The 12,707-nt window shown below is 43.9% G+C and overlaps 1 protein-coding gene across 2 annotated transcripts; it reads right to left on the reverse strand.

The window, feature by feature from the left end:
- Window positions 1-260: 260 nt before the first annotated feature.
- LOC104451921 (LEAF RUST 10 DISEASE-RESISTANCE LOCUS RECEPTOR-LIKE PROTEIN KINASE-like 1.4) lies at window positions 261-11,193 on the reverse strand. Of its 2 annotated transcripts, none has more exons than XM_039314754.1 (4): window positions 10,295-11,193; window positions 2,213-2,242; window positions 1,795-2,124; window positions 261-1,511 (listed from the first exon to the last, which is right to left on the reverse strand). In XM_039314754.1, exons 1-4 carry the CDS (start codon window positions 11,043-11,045, stop codon window positions 583-585), a joined length of 2,040 nt encoding a protein of 679 aa, XP_039170688.1. In that variant the 5' UTR covers window positions 11,046-11,193; the 3' UTR covers window positions 261-582. The 2 variants fall into 2 exon arrangements, with proteins under 2 accessions (XP_039170688.1, XP_039170687.1); XM_039314753.1 differs by lacking the exon at window positions 10,295-11,193 and adding an exon at window positions 6,450-9,697.
- Window positions 11,194-12,707: the final 1,514 nt, after the last annotated feature.

Raw genomic sequence — 12,707 nt, forward strand, 5'->3', positions numbered from 1 at the left:
GTGCTATATGTTTGATGGATTTTAATTACATAAGTGCACTCTGGCAGAAGCAGGAGAGTTTAAGAAAGACAAGACTAGGACCGTGGAGCAAGGAAGCTGCAATGGAGTTCAGCATTGACAAAAGCAACTGCAGCATTTAGATTTAGATATTGCATCAGCTGCATCCACATTTATATTTGCGATCTGCAGCACCTGGGAAGCTCCAAAGTTGTTCATGGTACCCAATATCATGAAGAAGATAAAAGAAGCAGGAAAGGATCTGAGTCCAACATTGCAAGTTCGAGACAATAAATCCACGAGAAGTACTAGATACACACGTGAAAAATGGAAATAAAACATCAAAATTCATCTATAAATAATCTTTTGATATCTCCACTTAGTATGTACACAGCCCGTAGCAGCTGAATCCTGTGCGTCTCACTAAGCTAGATCATCAAGGAGGACCAAATTATCATATTCAAAAAAACAGAAGAAGGATCATGGAGACCCACGTACATCTGGATCATGAGTGCAGTTTAATTTCCATATGACTACAGCAGAACTCAGCTAATTGTACAGCAAAAGGTATCTCAGAGGCTTGAACTAGAAGGAATTAGGAATTGCTGAGTCGCTGACCCATTTATCAGTCACCACAGATTCTGGCGAAAAAGGCGGAGTGAAGTTTTTTAGGAGCCCAGTGTCGTCGGACCGAATATCTACCACCTCTGCATTCTGCAGAGTGATCTCCTCTTGCTCAATCTCCTTCAAAGCCTTCGCCACCTCTTCCATAGTAGGCCTCATGTCTCTCTCCTGCTGCAAGCATCGGAAGGCCAGCTCAGCGACTAGCGTAGTCATCCTCTTAACAGAGTAGTCTGTGTCGTACCCGAGAGCAGGATCGACCAATTCATGCAATGAATGGTTTTGGATCTTGTTGACGGCCATACTTGCCAAGTTTATGTCGTGGCGGTGCCTGTTTGTGTCAACTGCCGGTTTTGATGAGATAAGCTCGCAAAGAACTACACCAAAGCTATACACATCGCTCTTATCTGTGAGCTGGTAGCATTGATAGTACTCGGGATCCACATAGCCTGGAGTTCCCTGAGGGGCAGTTGACACATGGGTGACATCAGTAGGGAACAATCGCGACAGACCAAAATCTGCCACTTTGACTCGGAAACTGTGGTCTAGAAGGATATTGTTTGTCTTCACATCGCGGTGTATGACATCTGACTTATGCAGGTAAGCGAGAGCATCTGCACTTTCTATGGCCATATTCAACCGGATGCGCCAGGGAATTGGGCCCGTGCTAGAGCTTTTTCCAAAAAGATGATCAGCCATAGTGCCATTTGGAATGTATTCATAGACCAAGAGGAGCTCTCGGCTTCGTCTGGAGGTGCATCCAAAGAGCGTCACAAGGTTCGGGTGCCGCAGGCGAGTCAGGATTTCAACTTCATTCATGAACTGCTCGACTCTTTTCAAGTTGTTTTCAAACAGGCGTTTAACTGCGACTTCACGTCCATCCTGGAGCCGACCTATCAAAGCAATGGCCAAACACATAAATAACATGGCACAAGAGATGACCTTCAAGAAAAGAAATTGATGATCTCATCCTATTCTAATTAATCAAGCCAATCAAAATTCATAAAGGTAGTGAAACTATATATGAACACATAGATGAGGGGAAGGAGAAGAATTATGCATACTTTTTGCAAAGATTGGCCCAGCACATTGCATATCCTAGAAGACTACATTTTACTTCTCCATCCCTTGTCACTTTGATGGTCGATAAGGAAAAGCTAATGAGGGTCAACTTACCATAATAAACAGTTCCAAAGCCACCCTCTCCAAGTTCTCTGGAAGGATCAAAATTTTGAGTTGCCTCTTCAAGCTCAGTGTAGTTGAAGACCTGAACTCCGAAATAGGTGCTTCCCCTGTCAAGGTCGGATTTGGAAGTTGGATAAGAGGGAGTGGTTCTAGAGAAATTAGTTGATGAAATGGGAAGCCCTTTGCTTGAAGGAGGTGGGGTAATGCTCTTGCTTTGAGCTTCTGCAGCAGCGGCTCTCTTTCCTTTCCTCTTCTGTATATAGGAGAATATCCAGAATCCCAACAGGAGTCCCGCAATGGCAGCTCCTGCCAGAAAAAGGCCTGCAAGAGATTAAGGAAATACCTCGATCATTGGTTTGCTGGTAACACTAGGACAACTTGATCAGTCACACAGGAGCAAATGTCTTACCTACTTTAAGTGACACTTTGTCTTGGCTCCCTGCAGCATTAAATTGAGAATGTCAATCGCCGCATAATTCTCTTAACAACAGATGAAAACAACTGGACCATACCAAGATCAGAAATTTAATACGCAGATACATCCTCTGAATCCCACCTTTTTGAATTAATGAAAGGATCACTCAGGTCATACTATACCTCAGTCCAAGGGAGTGGATAAGGATATTCACAACAAAGACTTTATACAAAAACCAGTGACAAAGAAGAGCATCCCAGTTCATCCGTCAGATTTGTATTTTAAATACAAAAATTGCCAAAGCGGGCAAGGGAATTTTGACAATTTGGGAGACAAGACCACAAAGACAGGTTCTGCATCTATGAAGAGTCAAAGATTTTTCAAAACTATACCATAAAGATTTTTCAGCCATTGAAGATCCCTGTATGTGTGATGAATATCCACATTTGCACAATCATGTTCAAGACACGATTATTCTTTTCTATATTGGAAATCATCTAAAAACTATCCATGGAGCGACTACTAGTCTATTCAAGTAACTTCCCCTCCCCTTCGGTTGGATTGGAATGCCACTATCCTTTTTCCATCTACCTATACAGAGGGAGTTATCTGCTTTATGGGGTGATTCCGCTGCTAAAGAACAAGGCGCAAGGGGGAAACTAGCACACATGATCCAGAAAAGATCCGAGTTCAGATCAGCAATATCATGGCGGACACACGCTGCGATCATCTGATTCAATTGAACAAACAGAAAATGATCAATTGAAGTACCTGCAGTGGAACAAATTTGGTCACCACAGATACAAATGGGCTTCCCGTGATCAGAGTCAAACCCACACTCCCCACCAATCCCAACACACTTCCCACACTGATCCTCGTACGGATTCGTGTAATTCACCTCGAAACCCTCCATCAGAGCCTCTCCGAGCCTCGACCGGTTCGCGGTGAGCATTATCACCGCGGACTGCAGAATCGGGACCGTGACGCTCACATGACACTTGCTCACGTTAAGAATCGGGTCAGTGGGGACGGCGCCGATCAAGTAATAGTTGTTCGTCGCGGTCCCGCTGACCTCGCAATCGAACAGATTCTCGGGCTTGACGGTCATCAACGTCGAACACTCGTAAAACAAGGTGAGGTCTTGGTCGTCGCTAGCCAAGGTGAAGATGGTGGAGTTGAGGGTCGTGTTGTCGTACTGCTGCAGGCAGGTGTTGTTGTAAAGATCGGTTCTCGACAGAGTGAGCGACCGGCGAACCTGGTCGAGCGCCAGGACGCGGTAAGTGAGGGATCCGGCGGTGAGCTGCGGGAAGCCGGCGACGCAGCCGAGGCGGAACTCCGGCGGGCCGCAGTGGGCGGGGCGGTCGCCGCCGGTGAAGGGGTAGGAGACGTTGACGAGGGGGCCGCAGCTGAAGGTGCGGCTGCAGTTGGAGAGAGAGTCGCCGGAGGAGGGAGACGCCGACGACGACGCCGCCGGGGGGGCGGAGGAGGAGGAGGAGGCAGAGGAGGGTGCCCGCCGCCGCGAGAAGGGGGAGGAGGTGGCGGCGCATTGGCGGGCGGCGGCGGAGAGAGTGGAGGTGTGAGAGAATGGAGAGAGAGGAGAGAGAGAGAGAGAGCAGTTAGCTGGAGAGCTAATGCATGATGATGATGATGAAGTCCAGGCGGGAATGTGTCCTTGAGCAAAGAAAAAATTTCCCTCCTCCTTCTTTCCATGTTTGACCGTTGACCCGGGTTTAAAGAGAGAGGAGCTGTCTTTGGTTGACTCCTTTTTCCTTTTCGCCTCGTGGATTTATCATTTTGAATTTTTCTACCCCTTTTTAAAAGAAAAAATATATATTTTTTCCTGAAATGGAGGCTTGAGGCTGTCCGGTGGAGACAAATTGGTCCGACGTAGGGTCGGCTTCTTTCTCAATGAATTATTGAGAAATTTAATGTTACATTATTCATAAGATGTCATTTTCAGTGACTTCAATTCTGAAGGGATAAGAAATTTTGGGTCAATGGGTAGGGAGAAGATGATGGAGGCCGAAAGCAAATGGAATCGGACAGCAATGGCTTGTTTAATGGCTTGTTAGAGATTAAAATAAACCGTAGCAGTTGGACCGCAGAAATTGGACATTCCATAGATGGAAGAAACGACTGGTAAAGTTTCGCTGTGGAATGTAATGAAGGAAAACTTCTATGCTTGCTTGTTGGTGTTTTGTTCTATCTAGGATCGGCACATGGTAAACAAAGCCTTTGTCCATTGTTGTCCATTGGCCGCACATGGAACGGTTTCGAACCTACGGAACACGATGTAGATTTGCAGGAGAAATGTCTCTGCAAACTACTCAAGAAGGACAGAGACACCTAAAAAGTTAGTGCAAATTGAGGCTTAAGGCCCACTGGCCTTAGTGCTAATGTTATGGGCCTGGGCCGAACGGTGCCCGGCCCCTTGGGAAAGACATACTTCCACTCTTGTATTGGTATGATAGAATACCCAGGTCTAAGCCTGCAAAGAGTGCTTTTCTTACCCTCTTTCTATTTGCGGCTATATAAGCTGCCCAGCCCCTTAGAAAAAGATATACTTCCGCTCTTGTATTGTTAAGGCAAGACACCCACGTCTGAGCTCTGTTTGCTGCTATATAAGCCAACAAACCCAATTCCTAGGTTTCGCCAAAATGGATGTAGGAGTATCTAAAGCATGGCAAACTGGCAACTGACCTCACAATAACACTGGCAGGCTCTCTAACAAATAAACGTGAAACGTTCAACAGTGTGCAATCAGCCAAGTTTAACATTAGGACCGACCCATTCAACTGTTAAGATATGAGCAAGGGGCACAAGCACCTAACGGATGTAATAGTTCGTTCTCATGACTGACCAAGGCCACAAACTTGTCTATAGAAGAGTTAAATTCTAACTCCATAACGATTAATAAGATTACCAGTAGAATGATTTAAAAGGACTCATATTATAATCAACCCGGGCTCAAGCTAATACTTCATCACCAATAGAGATAAAGAAAACCAAGCAAACAAAAGATTAGGTGCATGCACAGCCAAAACAATTACCCACTAAAGCTTGTCCTTGAATTTTATCGTCTAATGCTCGGCTTTCACTACATGGATCTTTCTTACTTGACAGAATTTGGTGCACTTGGTGCACTTGGCTTGACCAATGCATAGATTATAAAAAGAAGACTTCTAGCCTAATTGAAGTGGGTAAAATGTCATCATCTTGAGTGCTAACCTTTCAACATCAGCCAAGGCATCCCTTATCCTAAGCTCATGGATTTGGGATTTGTAAATGAGTATATTTATTATTGTGGGGTATGCTAAGCCCTCAATTGGAAAAATTTGTCATTTTTCATGCACTGTATTTCTAGTACTATGCAAAATCAATGCATTTGAAATTTCCTTTCAAAGTATAGCTAAATAGTGTTTCCTAAATATTTGTTAACAAGATCCTATTATTCTTATTATTATCACTATTATCATCATAATTCTTAGTGTTTTGTATAATGTGTAAAATGAAATGAATAGATGCATCTCCACTCCAGCCCACAGCAATTTTCAAACGACAGCTCTTTAGTTTTTCCAAGTGCATATCCCTTCCACAACTTGTGAAAAAATTATAAAGAAAAGTCTCACTAATTTTTTTTTTTAATGGCTGGCCTTTGTTGACCTTCCGTATCACTAAAAAACGACATAGAATGATTCCTAATATCAATGGGTCGGTAGCCCGCAGGCCATCTTTGACTGCCGAAGAGCGACCCTTGAAGCCTTGAAAAAAGTGGACGTCAAGGGACAGAGAAGAGAAGGAAGAGGAGTTTAGCAGCGCCAACTGCGAGGTTGGGAGTTCCATGATCATCAGATGATTCTTCAGATACCGTTGGAATTAATCTAGTAAAATGAGTATTAGGCAATGATTTGTTCGAAGAGCTTGGTTGGGTTGAGCACAGAGCAAAGGATTTTTAGGAGACATGGACCATCCCCAACTTCATAGGAACGACATCCTAATCACTGACACGAACTGGTTCATCCTAATATCTTAAGCCTAATCAAATAGCGAAATCGATTAGATGTTATCTATGATTTTCATGTTCTTCGCCATGGTTCAAATCGGGATCAGCTATACTTATCAAGTCCAGATTGTGCCCACCCGGAGTATGCGATCCTAGCCGGATCCATCAGTCAGGACTAAATCATCATAGGAATGTTTGAAGTAAAGTCTAGGATTATAACTGACATACCTGAGCATGTGGAAGAGTAGGACTTATCCTTGCAATAGCACGTGAAATCACCAGAACTATTATCCCGTCCGCACTGCCCGCCTGAGGCGAGGCAGAGGGTGCATTGATTGTCCACCGTCCACTGCAGGCCGAAGCCCTCATCAATGGCTGACTCTACAGTCGCGCTGGTCGGGTTCGACTCTATCTCCTGAATAGCTGACTGGTATGCAGGCAGCACCACGCTCGTAGTGCATCCTCCGAAGTAAGTCGCAATGGTCGTGGGATCAGCGTATGGGATATCGCTAACTTTCTTTGTTATGAAGTAACCGGTGTCGTTGTTGTTATTGATGGTGCAGTTGAACTGGCTTTTGATAATCGTTGATACTATCTGACTTGTGCTTGCCTCACAGCCATAGTACAGAGTCAGGTTGCTGGCCACAGTGTCCGAGGTGTAACTGAAAGAGCTGGTGATTGCCTGGGTGGTATTGGTGTGAGAGGCTGGGCAGATAGTAGCCCAGTAATCATTTCGGGCAACAGTCATAGTCTTTAAGGAGTCATTGAACTGAAGGACCCGAAAGATCTGGCTCGATATGTTGAGCAGCGGAGTCGTGTTGTCCTGACAAGTCAGCTCAAAATTGGGCAGGCCACAATAGGAGGGGCGGTTCGACCCCCAAAAGGGGTAACTTGCGTTTTGCAGGATGCCGCATTGGATGGTGGAGTTGCAGTTCAAGTAGCTCACATCGTCTGCAGCGTGCATCGTCGGAGCTCGAATCAGGATCAGGGTGGTTGCGATCAGGAAGCAAAGGGAAAGATCCCAAAAGGGATGGCGACGGGGATGCATCATCTTTTGGAGGAACTTTTTCGGTGAAGATGCAGAGGAAAGGAGAGAGAAATAAGGTTTGGGGTTGGGCAAGTGGAAAGGAGGCGATGGGGAAGATGATATGACACGGTTCTCATGCGTGAATAGTCATAGATCGCGAATATAAAATTGGTGGGAGTTTTGACAAAGAAGAGGAGGTAGAACTTGACCGAATAGAAGCTTCTGTCGGAAAAGGACATTGCGGTGCCGGTCAAACGTGAGAATGCGTGAACCTGAGTCGGTCTAATTGAGGTGATTTGTTCATCAATTTTCCAAAGCGTCCAATGCCCGGAATTGGGATTGTCTTCGTCTCTGACTCTGGCCTGAGCTTTTTTCACACGTTGGGAGTTGAATGCAAATGGAGTTTCCTTGCGTTGCGCATAGGTCACCAACCTAGAAAAGCTTGTGCTTCGGTCTCTAGACGACACATATGGGGATAAATACATGATCGCAACCGGCGACACCAAAAGTCAAATAAAGGAGGCTCTACTTTTCTCTTGAGTCTATTCGTCATAAAGAGTTTTAGGAACTTTTAATATGGAGTTTATCATCTGATCCTAGGAGGAAGGAGCATACGGTGCGCTTTTCAAATGAGAAAGGGTCAGGCTCAGGGCTGATCCTTGGCAGCCGGGCAGGAAAGTAAATCTGTGGGGGAGACAGTGGGACATATGTGGCTCATTGTATATTCGAGGGAGTTGACAGTCCCTAATGAAAGATCTCCTGAGGAACGGTACAGATCATCTTTGGCAAGTGCTAAATAACCTAACTCAACAACTACCATTGGAAGAGCAGATAGATAGCATACGACACTAGATGGGTTGGTGGATTCAGGGTATGAGCTAAAACCAGGAACACAAGGGACGCTGTCGAGGCCATTGATTTGCGAAAGATGAATTGGCAGAGAACAAGAGAAAGAGTCGCTGATGGGCCCATGAGTATTGTCGGCCATTCAGGGATTTGAAAAGATACGAGAATGATCATCGACGGCTCCACAGATTTCAGATGGTCAGCATGCTATCTGCATCGGCCCCTACACGGCAAAACATTGACAACTCCGAGGCCTAGCAAGGCTAGCATTGCATTTTTCAGACTGAATATATCAACACCCTGCCTTAGTATATTCGCACTAAGGTCATAACCTAAAAGAAGCGCATGCGACTTCAGCACATTCTTTATTTCTGCTGGCTATAGCTATACCACTCTAAGCCCCTTTGGCAGAGTCAAGTAATCATGGCAATTGTACTGAAATCGATTTTTGCTCTCACCTATGGCCCCATGCTAAAGCAGAAGTGAGTACACGTAAAATTGACACTAAGGTCACGGTGATCTAGATTCTTAGGAGCTGCCTTGCGATCTTCAGCTATTTTGCTTGTTAGGGCTGATGTGGCCACAACCTAATCACCACATGACGACTACCTAGGCCATTTGCACATCAACAGTTTCATTGAAGTTTTGAATGACAGGATCTGGCTGGTATTTCGGAGTAGGTGGGGTGTTGGGATAATTTGGCCAAAACTCAAGGGTGTCCAAGTAATTTGCTTACTAGCAACATGACGTGGGATTCACTTTAACAGTAAGCAACATTATGGTTGGCGTCATTCATGGAACAAATGATGGGTTGAAACTCTTGATGCAAACCTGACACTGGTTATAAGCAAGTAAGCTATTGAAGGGATGGGGCTAGATGATGCTTCCTCTACATATCCTGCCACTGCGTAGGGTCAGAAAGCTGAAAAGGAATTTTAGTGGATAAAGTTAGATTGTGCACTGACTAGTTAATTTATGCGCGCAAAGTGGCACTTTGGTGCTTGAACATATGCAAGACCTTCAGAGTCTAAATAAAGGTAGGAGGTCGATGATCTGAAGTGCCTTTGTTTTCTGCACAACAATGAGAGTTCCACAAGACTTGCTTAGCTGTGGTATATGCTGAGAACCAACCAGTACATTCCAGCAATGGCTTCTCCACAATGACTTAATTAATAGCATTCAAAGTGAAGGACTTCCGCATGAGAAATTTAGCAGAACGGGACTGGGCAGGCTTTGAAGCTATTGGTTCTTGGTGCTATTCGGTCCATCGAAAGCTCCCTTTGGACTTTGTGAAGCATCGGCCTTCCAGAAAGTTTGATTAGTTAAGCTTGCTTTTTTTCCACCGCCAGATCACACTGGATCACCGGTAGGATATTCAAGTATCTTCACAACGAAAGATAAGGTCCATTTCACATTTCACTGATGATGACATCAGTCTTGGCATTTTCAACTTGGCCATATGAAGGTAAATGGCCAAAGCTGGTACTGAAAACACCAAAAGTTCCTTTTGCGCTGGTGCCATAGAAAATTGTCCGCTCAGGTAAGATGCCCTAAGCAGACTCATCGATTAGGAAACTAGTAATTTTCAATCCTGTCTCAGCCAGCAGATTAACATGCTCCGAGAAAGTGCGAAATCATGGTACACAGCTAATTCATTGTGCCTCTACAGAAGAGGAAGAATATAGAACAGAATGTGCAAAGACTGCCTCGCCTTAAAGTACCTCCTAGATGCATTACCAAAATGTCGATCTACATGAATTTTGTGTGAGAAGCATTTAAACAAGTAAAGGTATTATGTAGAAGAGCAAATAATGCTCCCCAGAAGTCATAACAGCTCCTAAAGTTCCTCATTCAAAGAATGATTCAATGGCTTTTATTTGGACCGAGTGCAATATGGTTTGTTTATCAGAAAAGTCATAGTACCAACAACTATAGTCATGTTTCACGTATTTGAAAGGAGACGTTATTCGGAGGACTACTGGTGCAATTTTCATTCTAGCCACCGTGGAAAGTGACGTTCAGCCAGATATTTGGTGAGCTAACCGGGGGATTTTTCATGGCCTTACTTTCTTGTTAGCCTACGATCTCCAAAGAAATTAACGATGCCCACTTACCCACTTAAATTATGGTGGAAGACAAGTCTAAATTAGATTGAATAAGCAAAGCAAATAATTATAAATTAAATTGCAGAAAAGCATACCTTGAGGCCCTCCGGCAGCAGGCGGTGAACATGTTGGTGATTCGAATGATCCATCCGGACAATAACAAGCCATTGAATTATTTGAGATGTCATAACCGCAGACACCTTTTGATTGAGCACACCGTGTACACCCCGCAGAATCCACTTCTAATTTGACCTCGAATCCTTGCTGCACTATCTCCTTCAAGCTCGAGCTATCCCGCAACAGGTTCAATACAGCCTGAGAGATGGGGAAAACCACGCTCCTAAAGCAAGTTCCCGGCACCATGGCCCCGGGAACCAGGGGAACCACATAAACATTTTTATTAGCAGTACCATTTATGGTGCACGAGTACTGGCTGGAACCATTCGGACAGCCGTAGATGAAGCTGGAGTTGATGTAGCCGTCGACCATGCTGAAGAGCGCAGGGTCGAGAGTGGTGTCAGTGAATTTAGGGGAGCAGATTCCGGTGGAGAAATCTTCCCGGGCGATTTGTAGGACCTCGGTGCTGTTGGAGAAATTGAGAACCTTGTATTTGACACTGGATATCGTGATACTGGCAGCGTTGTCCTCACAAGCAAGTTTTAGGGCCGGGTGGCCGCAGCTGCTGGATCGGTTCCCACCATAAAAAGGGAAGCCAACATCTTGGATGTTCCCGCAGTTGAACAGGTTGCTGCAATTCGAGTACAATTCATTTTTGCCCTGCGATTGAGTCATATTGATCATCACGACCAAGAACATGGTGCATGACAGAAGAAGATGTGTATTCATTCTCGCGAAAGATGGATTTTCTGATCAGTTGGATGGAGTGGGGGGTGGTTGTTGTAGTTTCAGCAAACATATAGGCAGGCTCAAGAAAGATGGGTTGTGAGGGATGATGAATCACTGAAGTGGAAGACGGGTTTGGAAGAAAAAAAAAAACTAGTTCGGGAAGACTTGAAAAATGGGGAGTCTCTGTTGACTTATTAGGTCGCTGGGCCTAACCAATGACTGTGTGAAATGGTCTAACTTGGGAAACTTCTTGAGGACTAAACGCCTGAACTGGGATAAAACTCAAACTAACAAACAAAGCCATTTGACATGCCCGTGTCCTGAACCGGCACCATCTACTCACACCCAATCCCACCAGCCCAGCCTATACGGCAATGGAGCTTTCGCGGTCCCTATCTAGTACTTCAGTATACAGAGAACAGAGATGATCGATGAAAGGGTTTGGGCCTAATTAGAAGGGGATGGTTATCGCTAAATTCACAGTCGGGTCTACAAAGATCTCACAAGTGGCCGAAATTTTCGGGAAATTTCAATCTGGAAATAGGTATTCCAAAATTGCAGTCAAAGATGGAAGATATTTTGAAGGAAAGTTCAGCTGAACTGATGTGGATGTGTTTCACAGGAGCAGAGGTCGTGGTTGGAATGGGATCGGGTGTTCTCACGTCTTTACTGAAGTGCCCAGTTAGTCTTGATTTCCCATTGATGAACAATAAGGAAATTGCCAACTCTTGGAATTTTCTTTAGAAAGTGAAGCGTGTTGACTTCTTAAATTGGTAGTAAAGTTTACGTTGTGGCACGATGAGCTACCACAGTGGAGCACTGAATGGAAGACACGTGTCACAACGGCTTCTGTTGATTTTTTTTGTGGAACTATGCTGAGGATGATCTTGGCCAACAGGCAAGGAAGCCATAACGAGGAACATAATTAAAGACCCGTTTGTCGTGCACTCCCTTTATTTATCTTCCATTTCTTAAAAGTTTAACTGACGCCCACGAAAAAACAAAAAAAAAAGAATCATCAACGTTAAAATTGTTCCCACTAGAACAATAGAATGTTCCTTGTGTATGCATGCTAGAAATTAATAGATTGACATCTATAAAAACATTTATTTATAAGATACTATAATTTTGTTCCAAATAGAAAAAGAAAAGGAAAAAAAGAAGAAGAAAAGAAGGCATGAAATAATCTTAAATCAAGAGTAGACCCCATATCTAACCTTAACAAATTTGTTTGAGAGGAGCATAGGTAGATTTTTTTCTCTAGTAAAATTGAATCAAAAGATAACAAAGAAACAAGGGATGAAATAATCTTAAATCATTAGTGAAATCCGTAAGAGATAATGTAATCAAATCAATGCAATAAGAGGTTTTAGGAGTCAATAAGTAAGTGGAAATAGTGCGAGCCTAATCAATATACTTTTATTGAGAATGAACAATTGTTTGTAAGTTCAATGAAAAAAAGAAATGACAAAGTTAGAATAATGTGATGTGGAGTAGTATCCACATAATAGACATAGTCTTTCTTATTGATCATAAGCTTTTTCTTAGAAATGAAAAGGAAAAAGAAACAATAAAAAAGAAAAAGGCAAAGGGAAGTGAGGCGGCAACCATCAAATGTTTCCCATGTCAATTCCCCCATAAGGTCCTTCACGGAGCACCGCA

The sequence above is a fragment of the Eucalyptus grandis genome, chromosome 6 (assembly GCF_016545825.1).
Source record: "Eucalyptus grandis isolate ANBG69807.140 chromosome 6, ASM1654582v1, whole genome shotgun sequence".
NCBI classification, from domain to species: domain Eukaryota; kingdom Viridiplantae; phylum Streptophyta; class Magnoliopsida; order Myrtales; family Myrtaceae; genus Eucalyptus; species Eucalyptus grandis.

What these genes read in the sequence shown, in the direction of transcription:
- LOC104451921 (XM_039314753.1), bottom strand. Translation starts at nt 7,272, where the DNA reads ATGATGCATCCCCGTCGCCATCCCTTTTGGGATCTTTCCCTTTGCTTC. An exon ending in CAAAGTGTCACTTAAAGTAG is followed by an intron (nt 2,125 to 2,212) that starts GTAAGACATTTG and finishes AATCTCTTGCAG; the next exon opens with GCCTTTTTCTGGCAGGAGCT. An exon ending in CTTTGGAACTGTTTATTATG is followed by an intron (nt 1,512 to 1,794) that starts GTAAGTTGACCC and finishes TTGCTTTGATAG; the next exon opens with GTCGGCTCCAGGATGGACGT.